Genomic DNA, 14,976 nt, shown 5'->3' with positions numbered 1-14,976 from the left:
TTATGAAGGGTTGTCGTTTATTAGAACTCCAGGACTGGGCATAGACAAATACAGTACAGAAACACACACTCAGTACACACACACACACACACACACACTCAGACAGATACCACTCATTAGAACCACAGTCCGACCCATTACAGTTCCTTCCCACTACCTCCATCTAGACAGGTATGACTTTTATACATAAGTATTCATCAGTCATCAGTTTGACTGAGCCACATTTCCCTGTAAAAAACATTAGAGATCAATGTAGAGCTAAGTCTTTTGTGAGTCAGCAGACATAAGAGCTGTCTATCAGGGCATATTACAGCCATCTACGAGTAGGGCAGACAGAACAGGATTTATGGAAATGGTTTGAAGACACCTTCCTTCATTGTGGGACGGAAGAGGGTTGTCTTTATGCATGCACGAACATCCATTAAGTTAAGTTAGCGTTCTGGAAAATGAAGCCCGGGAGCCTAAAGCCATAGAAAAAAAACAGGAAACCTTGTTTAAAAAGAGCGAGGGAGAGTAATTCAAGCGTTTCTGACAAGAGGATTTTTCCGTTACAGGTATTCACACCCTGGTGTTTGCAGACGCACAAGCCAGCGAGCAGTCCAACACACACACACACACAACACCTTTTCTCCACACGTACCCAACCCGACACATATACACCCATTTGTAACCGTCGCCATCAACCCGTGAAAAAAAGTGAAACGTGTAGGCCTAATCCAATTGGACGAGACGCGCAGGGCATGTGCGCGGGTCTCTCTCGCGCACACACAGATGTGCACATTCACGCCGTTGCCTGATCATATGCCCTTTCAGTCAAAGGAGTGGAGTGATGGGCTTGATCACACCATCTGTTTCCATTACAGTTCGTCAACACTCCTCCACCATGGTGTCAGAGCTGGGCGACAATCATGGACACATTCGGTTTTACCCATGAGATCGTTTGGGTTTATGAAGCTTCCTGTTTTAGCTCTGTGCACAGCCGTACTACGGACATCAACGTGTTGTTTCGGCTGTATGGCTTCTCAGAAAAGTACACAATGCAAAAAAGTGAGACAAAAATATTGGGGTTTTGAATACCAAAATCCCGCTCTCCTTGTTATCCGATGGTAAAAAAACTATGGAATTATGAAGTCAGTTTTAGGAAGAAAGTAACGTGCTTGATTTCCCTGTTGATAGAAAATAGATGAATACGTGGAAGCCTCCACCCCACACAGACACACACACACACACATGCAAATACAGTACATACACACTCACTCACTCGCTCACTCATCACACACTGCCCAGGACGCTTCCGTGTCTCCCGCCCACACATGCTTCAGTTTGGAGCAGCATCAAGGCGAGTCACCATCTGGAAGGGAACAGAGAGCCCAAGCTGGCAGAGCTACCACAGACAGACCTGTCACGGCCGGAATATTCCAGCACAAAGTGTGAACGGGCGTAGTAAGATGCTATGAACCTCCGTAGAGTGCCTTCCACACCAGGAATATATAGGACATAGGAACGTCAGATTAACAATCATTTATATTAACTGACGGTTAGCTGAAAGTAACTGGGTGGGAAGTTCCTGATGCATATTAATTGTGTGTGGACTGAATACAAATAAACTACTGGAATCTATCAAAATACCTTTAGTTTTTTTTCTTGAGGTAAAGTGTGCTCATACAGTAGAATATAAAGTAATTTGCCAGCTGTTTGTAGGTTCTCTCGACTTTCTGTTATTGAGACAGTGGGCTGCCTCCATCACGACACCATCGCCTAGGTGGCTCCTGGTTTGGCTCAACAAGGCATCCTTGCGGGACAATCATAAAACATCCCCAGGTGATTCATCATTTTCGGTGCACACTGGGCCATATCCCTCCTGCGGTGTGTGTTCCTGCAGGTGGACTCACTGGGCTGTGTCAGCAGCACTTGCACTCAGGGAGCATGCTCACATAACTTTCCTCCCAGAAAACTTTGATATTGAGTTGAACAGGGTGATGATTTGGCTGAGCTGGCGTTTTCTGCAACACGGTTGGTGTTCAAAACTTGAGTGACGTTCTGGTTTATTGCAAGTGTGTAGAAGGGAGACTGTGACAAGCAGATAAGGGGTACTAACTGGAAACAATTCCCACACTAAGAACGTAAAGGGAATTACCAGTCGTGGTGAGAGATATGTAAATGTTACATTTTGTCCACTGTGTGTGTGTGGGGGGGGGAGGGGTAAAGAAAGAGAGAGAGAGAGAAAGAGAGAGAATAGCTTGTGTGTATTAGTATGACATACACTAGGAAAGAGTAGTGTGGGCTGGAGCATGCTGTGCCTGCCATGCTGCATCATATCCTGCCTGGGTACAAGTGGGTACGCCAAGCCCCTGAAGTAAAACACACACACACACACGGGCAAATCACGTACCCTCAAAGGATACAGCAGGTTTTCCAAATACTGAAAAGTTAGCCCCAAAAGGCCGGTCTGGTCCCCCCTAGCACCGTCCGTTCCAGAGCATAAGCAATGGCTCTGCATCCTCTGAAGCCAAGATTACCAGACGACACGCAATCAAGCTTTCACAGTTTGGCACTACCTTGATTTTATTCATTAGCCTCTTGTTTCCTGTAAGGCGCTAATATATTTGAGTGATGCCTGCTTTTAGGCAAAATGTGGCAGAAGTGAATAAACTGTACATCCTCATTCAAAAACCTTCGGACAACGCACTTAAATGTTTCCTACATCAACATTGATCTATGTATGTACTGTATATATAAAAATATTTGTATGTCTTACCTGATACACACAAATGCGCTCCAGAACAACATATTTTTCACTGTTTCTAAACGGTTAAACTTGGAAGAAATGAGATCATCAGAGAGTTGCGGTGAGTCTGAGGCTACCCATGGCCTTTCCCCTCCACCAGTTTGTGCACAAGTGATGTTGTGCGTGCATGTCAATGACTGTGTGCATGTGCATGTGTGAGGCTGTGATCATGCGAGTAGGTGTGTGTGTGTGTGTGTGTGTGTGTGTGTGTGTGTGTGAGGGCCTCTCACTGACACATCTGACATTTCCTGTGCCCTCCCTGGAAGTGATGATTGATACAAGTGTGTGTTTTCGGCAGGAGGGAGCGAGGGTGGAGTGAGATCGAGAGAATGAGACAGAGAGAGAGAAGAGGGGAGGGTGTGAAGGAGTAGGAGGTCTGAAACTATGGCCTCTGTGATAGAGGGAGCTCATTAATTTTCAGGCCCGAATCAGGCAGCGTTTGATCAGGTCTGGCTGCTCAGAGCGGCATGGTGATGGACACTTGATTAGGAGGCCTGCCGCTCCACTGATAGTAATCACAGGTGCCTCAGAGAACCATTATAATGTCCTCCTGGTGTGTGTCTGTGAGTGTATGTGGGTATGTTTGTGTATGCGTGTATGCGTACTTGTGTGTGTGTCAGCATGTCTGTCTGCCAGAGGATGGAAGTGGGTGGGAGGAAGGTGGATAAAGGTGACATGATATCAAAAAGGAATTTTTTCTCTCTTCAATCAAAGCGATAATTACTGTATCTCCAGAAGCTTTCGGATATTGCAGCAAGGTGAAACATATTTTTCTCAAAGGAAACCAGAAGTTCTACAATTACGCCTCAACAATAAATGATTGGAAAGGCTTCCTCAGAGAAATATGTTCAAACTAAAGTAAAGGAGAATATTTAATACCCACTAAAATTATTAGATTTTTTTTTTAAGTCTACCTCTCTCTCTCTCCCGTTCTTCTCTTCTCTCTCTCTCTTTCTTTCTCTCTCTCTCTCTCTCTCTCTCTCTCTCTCTCTCTCTCTCTCTCTCTCTCTCTCTCTCTCTCTCTCTCTCTTTCTCTCTCTCTCTCTCTCTCTCTTTCTCTCTCTCTGTCTTTCTCCCTTACCTATCTCTCTCTTTGCTACAGGTCTGTTCTTCAGTTAATTCTCCTAGTTGGCAAAGAGGTTGACCATGTTGCCATATGTTACTCTGCATGACTGTGGGAATGGTGCGCCACTGATTGATTGTGTGTGTGTGTGTGTGTGGTTGCGTACGAGTTTCTCTCTCTCTTCCTACCTCTCTCTCTCTTCTTCCCCACCCACACACAAGTAAAACAAACACACACACATACGGTAAAGTAGACACAAACACACACACACACACACACACACTAATAAGCAGTCACAGAGGATAAGGGGCTCTTTCTGGAAGGAGATAAAACCCGACACAATGGCAACGTTTGCGAGGCCCCTGAAAAACCCCTCACACACTCTGTCTGCCCAAGCCGATTTAGCCCCAACACATTAATCCTATTATGAATCCATTCCCGCCCCTGCGCCTTCCAGAAAGCAGTTTATTTATCCTAATACAATATGCTAATACTATGTGGGAGTGTTAATTCCAAACTACATGCCCAAACTTGTTCCCCCCCCACAATTCTTTCTGTCTGCCCACTCCAATGTAGCCAGGGTGGCATAATGCCCCGCTAGGGTCCAAACTAGCGTCCCCACTAATGCTTTTTTTCTCTCTTGGGTTGAGTTGAGAATGCAATGTGCAATTGTCCAAAGAGAGCATTTAGCGGTGATTGTATTGTCGTGGAAATGGAGGTGGAAGGTTGCAGCATGGTCATCCACTTGTCCCTTGGGGTTTTGGTTTGAGCGAAAGCTCCAGCGCTGAATGGCTTGAGAATGAGCTATTCAACACGTGGAGCTTGTCAACGCTGGTGGCCGAGATTCAAGTACCTCCGCTTGGAGATGTGGTGGAGTGTAGTTGAGGGCTCTCCTGGTGTGCACTTGGCTGACCCTTAACCTGGTTTGACTGTGGTCTTGTTTAGAATCAAAGCAGGCTGCAGGAAAGAGAGGCAGACTGTTTTCCACAGAACTTAATTCCAAAATGGGAAAATGATTCATGATGGGGACAGTCTCCTTAAATCAGACTGAATACATTTAAAGTCTGATGGGAAGTATGCCGAAACAGGGCTTTAAAACCTCTCTCTTCTATTCTCTTTTGACAAATCATGTCGCTCGGTCAGGGATCTTCAAAGCATGTGAGTCATTTGAACACTTCATTTCCAGGAAAGGGTGGGCTTCAACTTAAGATGGCTGACCTCACATCCAAACCAGAGAATCACTGGGGACACACAAAACAACTGTATGTTTTGTACTGATACTTAACTCCCAAATGAGGCTGCGATTCCGCATGTGCTTTCACAGCCTTTTTGTTTCATAGCAAAACACCAATTAATGGTAGTTTTGTTGTTTCCAAACTGAATGTCGCTCATTAAATCAGTTGTCGCGGATGTGGAAGCAAAAACACCAAGACTAGTGCATCCGCACGTGTGCGCACGCACAAATAGGCACACACCTGCCCCCCGACATGGCACACGGCAGATGTCAAAGCAAAGCTGTGTTCGTTGCCGTGGTAAATAATGATGATTGTAATCATTAAGCCACAATGGGGATCAAAAGGTGTCCTACTGCAATCACCAAACACTCACTCACTCCGCGTCATGTAAATAAGGGGGGGTGGGGGGGGGTTGCGTGTTGCTAATACAAAATTAGCAACACAAGACAAAAAATGAGTTGAAGCACTACAAATGGCCGTTGCTAATAAAGCAGGATGCAGCACATGGGAATGTCTGTACTCAAAACTCTTCCTTGCCAGGAAGGGAAAAAAAAACAAGTTTTAGGTCATCCAAAACATGAAAAGACGTTTTTGCCAAAAACATAATTTTAATCTGTTGAGATCACGACTGAGAGCTGAAGGTGAGCAGATTCAAAAGGGTGTTCTTTAGCATGTGGCGCTAACTAGACCAGGTTGGTTCCAGTCAAGGTTGACTAATCTAATTAAAGATGTGTAAAAAAAACGATTTCATTAGGTAACGTAAGTACGCACCAACTGGCCCAGATAAGAAATGAAATGATTTTAAGAGGATGTGAGTAGATGGAGGAATGAGTAATTCCTAAATGTCTCTCTGTGAATCACACACACACTTGCACACACACACACCATGACCCTAACGTTCTTGTTAGACTACCAGACCAAAAAAGGGATGGTATGATCAGTGTCATATAATGAACACGACCGAATAGACAGCAGGTGCTCATGCACACATGCACACGCACTCACACACCTTCCATATCTGTGTCCTTTTCCAAACAGTGACTCTTCAGTGACAGTCTTGAAGTCTTGTCAAATAACTGATATTTTTCATTGGATATAAGTGTCATAGGAACTGAAGTACTACAAGTTTCTATTGTGCACCTCGACCTCTTCAGCTGTTCATCAGGCTCCAGCTGTTACCCTGGGACAGCAAGATCTCCCTGATCTAACTCTGCTTCCTCTAGCTCTCACTGTGAAGTCATTTATCATCCAGACATCTTCAAGCCCTGGTCCTGAGTAATAACATAACACACTCCAAACCATTGGCTTTCCAGTGATATTTGTGGGGTTGTGACTGAAAGTTCAGATTGGCTGTCACAGTAGCGAAACCAGCCAATCAATATGGCTTGAGCTTTGGTGGCAGATGGGGTCGTGTCACAAATGCCAAGTCACTGGTTGCTAAACTGTATCTTGGAGAGCTGACAGTTTTTTTTTTTTCGCGAGAAAATAGATGATTCTGAGGTGGATCATGAGGTGGTTGACCTGTGAGTGTATCAACACTGACTGTTGGGCCAGTGTACTTTCAAGTTCGACATGACAAAGTTGGCTGAAAAACAATATTTCAGTTCATAGCCTTCAAACCAAACTTTGCAAGGAAAATATGATCATTGTAGTACTGTGTTGGTAGAAAGCTTGAAATCAACTATGAAAGAGGTTTATATTGGTACACCCAAGTACAAAATCTACATTTCAGGTCATTATATTAATATTGTGTGTCAAAATGTGTAACCATTACTTTAGCTTCAATTAGCGTCATTGAGGTACAGTCTGATGAGAAGTGAGATATCCTTGGGGTATATTCCCATAATGATGTGGTGACACACTTTTACTAGCACATTTAAATCAGAGTTATATAACATATCCCCTCTCTCAATCTCTCCTTACTCCTTTTTGTGTTTTCTCAAATTGTCCCACTCTTCTCTCCTCTGTTCATGCCACATTTTCTTCATGTTCTCATGCTTTCCTCATTACCTTTCTCTTTCTTCAACTTTGCTCCTTTTTAAATATTGCTCTAGTCCTCTTTTTTCACTCCACCTCTCTTTTGTTCCCCCCCCCCCGCCATCTCTTTCTTTCCTTCTCTTTCCCAAATCCTGTTACAGAGTGCTCCTCCCTTGACTGAGTGAGATAATCTTTGTCCTGAGGATACCGGTCTAAATGCCCCTTTGATCTGCTCTTTCATTTTATTTTTCATTTTATTCGCACACGTCAGGAAGGTTGAATGTTGCTTTTTGGAAAAATCACAAAGCAAGCTTTTTCTATTTCCATTTACATCCGCGAGCATCACAACCAGGCATCCATTTTGGCTATTTGCGTTGCACAATTGTGATGGTATTCTGATGGGGAGGTTCTCGTGCTGTAAAAAATGTTTGGGAATGTGGGAGCTAGAGTTGGAATTGGAATATTGTGTGCAATTGCAAACAAGCAGCAACATTTATTTATAAACACTTAAAGATCCAAAGTGAAACACAAAGTGCTGTCCAGTAAAACAATAAAATAATACATAAAAGCCCTAAATACAAAGACTCACACGTCTCATACAATTCAAATACAAAAACCGTAACACACCACACAAAGACCCAATACCATCAATATAACCAGACACAAATTTCATTTCAGTTTTTGAAGGCCAAAGCATTGAGCTGGGTCTTATAAGAAGAGACTTAAAAACAGGTAGTGAGGCTGCCTGTCTAATGTGCAAGGGTAAAACATTCCACAGTTTAGGAGCCGCTGCCGCAAAAGCACAATCCCCTTTTAGCTTGTACTTAGTTTTGTCACTTAGGAGCAGTTTATCGGTTGACCTTTGAGAACGGGGAGAATTGTTGTAAGATGGCTCAGTGAGAGCAACTTGATTGCCTCTACTTTGCTCAAACTGCCACCTGTGGGTGTCATATTTTAATGGTGTCTAATGACACCGTTATTTTCCTCATTCAACACTTAATTTCCATTCAGTTTTGAGTCCTGACTCTTAAGGGGGTGGACATTGGGGGTGGGGGGGTTGGGGGCGTTTACGTGCGGTTACATCCTGACTGTCTTTAGTACTGCGGCGCCTGTTCATTTTAATGCCTTTGAATTCTAACTGTCCATTGTGAGAACCAATTACTCTCACAGTGAACTCCCGCAATGGCTGTCTTTCAAGTCAAATGTTGGACAGTTAATCAAATGCTATGGGATGGAAAGAAGAAAAAAAGAATGTTAAGAATATACTCTTCGGTGATTGAAGTCTGCAGAGCAAAAGATAACATGGAAAAATGAAAGTAATTTCATTCCGTTAGTATTTGACTGAATTGTGAACAAGTTATGTAAATTGGCTTAGAGTGAATTTTAAAAAAATGGTCGAAGAGTTGCTTTTGGCAGAATGATAATGTGCAGATATTGTTTCCAATTTGAACAATCATCCTCTTTTGGACTTTTCTTGCTTCATGTGGGACAAAGAATAAACAGCTCAAGCCGGATAGTCAGACATTAATCAAGTTCAGTCATCAGTCAAACCTGTTCACTAATGAATGATGTAGCCAATTTGAGAAAACATGACCTTATTACAGGGGATTCACTTAAAAAATGGGTATGCGTTCAGTACCTGTTGAATTTTTTTTTTTCATTTCAGGATTCTCAATTTGGCTTGGTTTTCACTACAGTTGTTGTCTCAGTGTTGCCCTTTCCATGTCTGATTTAACCCTACAGCAGATGCCGGGAGAAATCGTCCGAAAAACTGAGCGCCATTGTGCCGACAAAGAAACAGGATGTGAAGCCTGAGGATAGGAGACCACAAGAGTGTATTGAAAATACACTGTTTTCCATGTGAAAAGGCCAAAGATTGCAAAAGACAGGGAAGCCGTCTTGTATTCACAGGCATTAGCAGAAAAGACAAGAGTTGATCTGTTGGCAACAATGAAGAGGGTAGATGGCCCTCCACCACAAAACAGACACTGTCACTGTCTTCATGTCATGTCACTTTGACTTTAAAGTGAGTTGAGCCCTTCTCCAATAAACCAATGTCAGAGTATTAACGTGCAAAGTCGAGGTAGGTCTTCACACGACATTCAATTTCAAAGGCTTCAAATAGATCCTGCCGAATGGAAAGACAGATGGATAGAGTAGCCTAATTCATCTTGCAGCCTCTCCTCTCGCTCATGAAATTACATCTGCAATATCCTCAAAAAGCGTATTGCTATGGCTGCACGCTATATCTCATATCACTGCTGGTCTCTCTTTTTTTTCTTTTTCTGCTCCACCAGTGAGGTATCAAAAAATAGGCTTGTCATTCACTTGCTCCTGCTAAACTGGGGAGTCCACAGAGAGATGGCCAGAGAGAGAGAGAGACACCGCAGAGAGCGAGGGTGGGTCTACGACTGAATTCCCTGTCTGAAGAGGACCACATTGCCCCCCATCCTCCTCTACTCTGTATAATGACACTTGTCCAAAGTGCTTAATAATCTCAGATTTACAATGAACACAACAACAGCAAATAAAGGAAGATTGGCAACAGTGTGGCAATGACCAGGGTTATTTGGCCCACTTATGAAGCCCACTTTTTGGACATCGCTGACACCTCCGGTCAAATCAATGTCTCAAAGGTGTGAATGTAGGCGTTTCTCTTTGCTGTAGGAAAGATGTTTCTCTGGTGCATGGGGTGGGGATGTACTGTAACCCTAACCCTACAGCATACGGAAGGCTCCGTGATGACAGTCGCTGCACAGCTAATTAGGCAGTTGGCTCAAGACATAAGGCCACACACGGCTCCCGCCCCCACTTCTCACGCACGCACTGTAGGCGATCATCTCCTCTGCCCGAAACGAGCATCCAAAAATGAATCGTTGATTCATTTCCCGAATGACGAAAGCGAGAGGCAGGGGGGGTGGGGTTGGGGGGGGCGGGGGGGCGGCGCAGCAGCTGTAACCCTGTAGATGAGCGGGAAGACTTTCTGTCTGGGGCGTCCTCGCGTGCACGGAGAGCAGGAAGGAGGGGATATTGTAATGAGCCGCATGAGAAGAGACAGAGCTGGGCTAAGGCGGTCCCCAACCGCCCCGTTTGCTCTCGCACAGCGGTGCCCGAGCGCTCGGTTAAGCCTGAACGAGCAGCCCCGTCTCACCCAAGGTCTTTGCTGAATTTCTAATTAAAAATGTTGCTGAACGCGGTCTTCTTCTTGACTCAGCTGCCGCCGCACTGCAAACACACCTACCTTTTTGGGGGTTAGGGGGAGGTGTGCGGGGTGTATCGACATGTCTCTGTCTGTGTCTGTTTCTCTCTCTCTCTGTTATTTGTCATGCCTTGTGTGATTGTGAAATGTGGGAATCGTTTCGAGGGTAGTCAAAAGTTTTGGGTAGAAAAATTGCCCCCCTGCCTGCACACTGTACAGACTTTAAGAAGAGGACTGAGGTGTTATACACATGAAGTGAGAGCCGGGGGGATGTAGACTTTTTCTCAAACACAGCACTCTCCCTCTCTTTCACACACACACGGATACAGATGCAGACTCAATAAGTTAAGTACGGGTCAAATGATAATGACACTCAGCAAAAGACAACACATTTTGCCAACTGCCGTGACTAAACTCCACTCTCTCTCTCTCTCTCTCTCTCTCTCTCTCTCTCTCTCTCTCTCTCTCTCTCTCTCTCTCTCTCTCTCTCTCTCTCTCTCTCTCTCTCTCTTTCTCTCTATCTCTCTCTCTCTCTCTCTCTCTCTCTCACACACACAGACCCACACACACATTTCAAACATTCCCCTTTCCTCAGCATTTCCCAATAATGGAATAATTGCTTCTGCAACCTGGGAGAAAGGGGCACAGTTCACCCTTTAATTGCCATAAAACTCCACACTTGTAATATTTCTCCCAGTTATAAAAAGGCAGCGGCAAAATGCTTCCTGCTTTAAAAGAAAATCTAAATTACAGTGATTAAACACAGAGCCATCAGATTTTGTCTACAGAATTGTCCTATCAAGAACTCGGGACCCCCCTACACCCTACAAACACAAAAAAAACTGTCTTTCCATCTCCAAATTCCTGCCTTCCTTCTCCTCCCTCATTCCCACTGCCCCTCTTTCATTCCCTCTCCCTCCCTTGTGGACCGCAACACCGCAGTGCTATTACTGCCAATCAGCTAATGCACCTGATGGCTTTGAAGAAGACTCGCCACAATTAGACACAATTAGCACTGGGACCTTAATCAGAGCTGACAGAGAGAGAGAGAGAGAGAGAGAGAGAGGCAGGGGGAGAAGAGGAACAAAACAAGAGTGAAGGGGGACAAAAGACAGAAAGAATGGCTGATCTGTCTCCTTGGCACCTTCTCCATTTCTCTTTGTCTCTGTCTCTTCCTAACCTCAAGGTTTTGGGGTCGAGGCAACCCAAAACGAAAGGGAGTTTCATACGGTTCCAGGTCACATAAATCACTCACCATGACCACCCCTCAGGGAGGCGGGTGACCGGTAGATTGATATCGGCGCCGACGCACGGTGTCTTGGCCCGTGCAGGTGAGGCTCTGGGTGAGTGTACGAGGTGGCGACCCCGGGGGGTCCGGCGGCCGCCACCGAGTTATCCAACCTCCTGACTGGGGAGGAACTCCAAACGGACCCCATGATACATCCCAGGGTCAACCACCACATCCAAGGGGTCCAGTGTAGGCGCGGGGGTCCCAAGGTCTGGCAGAGGCAACCTGCTTCCCCCGAGCCCTGCGGAGATGCTGCTCCGGCGGGACGCATGGCTGAATCCCGGTTAACTCACACAGACGGACGACAGGGGTGGCTGTTCGGACCACAAAGCTCATGGTGGAGAACACCCCATGCTAGGAACCTTAGCCTCGCAGACCTCAGTCTTTACCCTTCAGCCCTCTCTACCTTGAATTTGGGCTTCAAGCCTGAAAAGGCACGGTCGTCGTGGTCCCACTTGGTGTAAGCCCACAGGCGACAGGCACTGTGCCGAGCGAGCCTTTTGGAATGACGACTTGAGAACTCCACGACTCGGACGTCAGATCTTCCTCAAACTGGAGATGAGGCCAGCTGAGGTCTCTGTCTCACTTTCACAATCCACTTGAGAGGAGGAGGACTGGAGTTCTCCTCTGAGGGAGCTGGAGTCTTCTGACGATCCGCTTTTCCAACTAGAAGATAAGAAACCTCGGAGTGTCTACCTGCTACTTTGTGGTCCGTACGCGTCGGCGGGAAAAAGGAACGGTGTGGATCAGGCGCGCGGCGGCGGCATCTGTGACTGCAAACGCAGCTCCTGCAAAAAAATGTTCCCGCTTTTTTCTGTCGTGTCTGCAGTACGGTCTCCCGCTCAGACTCGCCGGCTCGCTGGCTGGCTCAGCCTTTGATGTGGCGCACTCTGCGTGTGTCTCTATCAGTCTCACATGGCAGAGCGCCGGCCGCCCCTCTCTCCCGCTCTCTCGCGCGCGCACTCTCACACACGCTCTCGACCAGTGAGAGGGAGAGGGCGAGAGTTTGAGCGCTTGAAGGGAAAAAAGATGAGAAGGAGGAAGGAGAGGAGACGGACAATGACCCCGGTCACTCAGTTCTTCATTCACGACTGTCAAGCTTCGCGGTATCAAAAGAATTACGGCCAGCAGGTCTGACAGGCTCAATGTTCTCACTGTCAATTCCTTATCCTTATGCAGCGGTGTTCCAAAGGTAAGCATGCAGAAATAAAGAGGAAAAAAAATGAATCCCCTTTTTATTTTTCCCTCTCTATTTGGCTATTCCTCGTTCTCTCTCTCTGTCTCCCTTCACTGTGTCAGTGTATGCTCAAGCCCTGGGGGGTCCACCCCTTCGTCTTATTCAACTCCCCCCTCTCTGACTCTCCAGCTCCTGAACGGAGTCATCGCGCGCGACACAGAGCTGTTGTGAAGCCTACACCGATTACAGCCAGCAGCTCGACTCACTGAAGAGGGGAAGAGAGAAAGTGTGTGTGTGTGGGAGAGAGATAGAGAGAAAGAGAGAGAGAGAGAGAGAGAGAGAGAGAGAGAGAGAGAGAGAGAGAGAGAGAGAGAGAGAGGGAGAGAGAGAGTATGCAGGCAGACAGAGGTGGGGAAGGACAGGGAGGGTAGGGAGGGAAGGAGATCTGCTCAGGTAAAAGCGAGCACCGGGATCCAGAGAGAAGGGTTTTTCGATGGGGGAGGTGGAGAGGAGCGCACAAAGAGGGGGGAAATAGATACAAATGGGCCAGCCTATGCAAATCCTCCAATGCTTACTAGGTGGGGTGTGGAGATGGCAGGAGAGAGGCTTGATCACTGCAGATGATCAAGTGAAAGCACTGTTCATGGGAGGTTATGACAGACACAGAGAGAAAGGGAGAGAAAGTGTAAACAGAAAACACAACAGGGGAGGAGAAGCAGAGAAAAAATAGAGTTCGACTCGCACATCGATGAGACAGAAGAACAGCAAGAGAGGACAGATAGCAGAAGTATCTGAGGGAGAGAGAGCGAGAGAGAGAGAGAGAGAGAGAGAGAGAGAGAGAGAGAGAGAGAGAGAGAGAAGGAGGGGGGAGTAGAAACTGCAACTCAAACACAGCATGTATGCCAAACCATCAGCGCAGAATCACATTTGCGACTCCCGACGTTATACTGTGGTGCGACAACAAACCCAAACTGACAGGGGAATATTCAAAATAATAAGAAAAAGCTCTTTTGATACCTTCTTTTTTTGCCTGTGTTCTGTTTTCCCTCCAATTGCATTACGAGGAACATACTCTGGTAGGAGGAGGCCGGCATCTCTCCCTGGCGCTCCCCAAAATAGCAAATTAGGGCCACTAACAAGCTTAAGGTGCAAAAAAGAGAACCACTGATGCCATTCCACCAGTAATGGAACAAGGTTTTCGGAATCAAATTAGGACAGTGCATGCTCTCTCCTCCAACACCCCCTCTCCCACCCCCTACTCCCAAACATCCATTTGTGTCTGTACTGGTGAGACGTGGGAACTGTAATGTTGATGTATGACGTTGAATATCGGATCAGATTCCCGTAATACAATTTCACACGAGCTGCTGCCCCACCACAAACTAACCTCGGCATGCAAAGATTTTTTTTACAACTCAAGAAACTTTTCAACTGTGACCAAAGACACGTGTGCTAAAATAGCACACGTAGGTAATTAGACCACCAACAGAACAGGCTACATGCTAATCAAAGTTTAAGACAAAGAATAAATAATATTTCCCCCAAAAGGCAATGACAACGCAGTGATAAATCCCTTCAGCAAAATGTACACGTACTTTTATTATTACACTATTGTTTTCCATTGTTATAGTAGCATTGTTAATAGTCTGAAAAAAAATACAGACCCCTCCATTCTACAAACAGCTCACGTTTGTACCACAAATAACAGATTTGTCCATTTCTGAAGCATAACAGTTTTGGATTTGTAGACATAATATCCATGTTCATTGCACATCAGCCAACATGTTCACAACACCCTAAATACAAATATTCTACCAGTTCAGCCACAAAGATTTGGAGGCCCACATCCTTCTTTCTTCACACCTATCACTGATCAACGTACTGAACCAACATTATTGGTGCATGCGTCAAACATAAGGACGTCCCTTCCATTGTGGTGTACTCATTGACTGCGAACAAACTCCAATCAAATGACCATGAAAATGTATTTGCCAACTGAAAGCAGTAGCAATCATGGCTTGTCAGTGATGTCTAAGGACCTACAACAACCAGCATGCTTCAATTCCGAGAAACTCCATCCATAACAATTGTTTTGGTGGATGCCGTTCTCTAAACTGAATAAAAACCGAAAGGATAAGAAGAGTTATTGGAAACGAATGCCCATGAGGGTCTCTAGGAAAACAACTTCAGGAGATTCAAAGATGCTCTTTCATCAGAATATCTATGCTTATTGTGTGAGGGTTAAGTAT

The 14,976-nt window shown here is 45.6% G+C and overlaps 1 protein-coding gene across 2 annotated transcripts in view; it reads right to left on the bottom strand.

The window, feature by feature from the left end:
- LOC124466466 (neurexin-3a-beta-like) overlaps nt 1-12,934 on the bottom strand; it is an 81,816-nt gene extending 68,882 nt beyond the window's left edge. The window contains exon 1 of one of the 2 annotated variants that reach the window (XM_047018344.1): nt 11,518-12,934. In XM_047018344.1, the coding sequence (XP_046874300.1) occupies nt 11,518-11,821 (304 nt within the window). In that variant the 5' untranslated portion in view covers nt 11,822-12,934. The remainder of the gene's footprint in view (nt 1-11,517) is intronic. The other variant, XM_047018345.1, reaches the window with a different exon arrangement.
- Between the last annotated feature and the right edge of the window lie 2,042 nt (nt 12,935-14,976).

The sequence above is a fragment of the Hypomesus transpacificus genome, chromosome 3 (assembly GCF_021917145.1).
Source record: "Hypomesus transpacificus isolate Combined female chromosome 3, fHypTra1, whole genome shotgun sequence".
NCBI lineage: Eukaryota > Metazoa > Chordata > Actinopteri > Osmeriformes > Osmeridae > Hypomesus > Hypomesus transpacificus.
The sequence above is the reverse complement of the archived record's forward strand: the minus strand, read 5'-3'. Positions and strand labels throughout refer to the sequence as shown.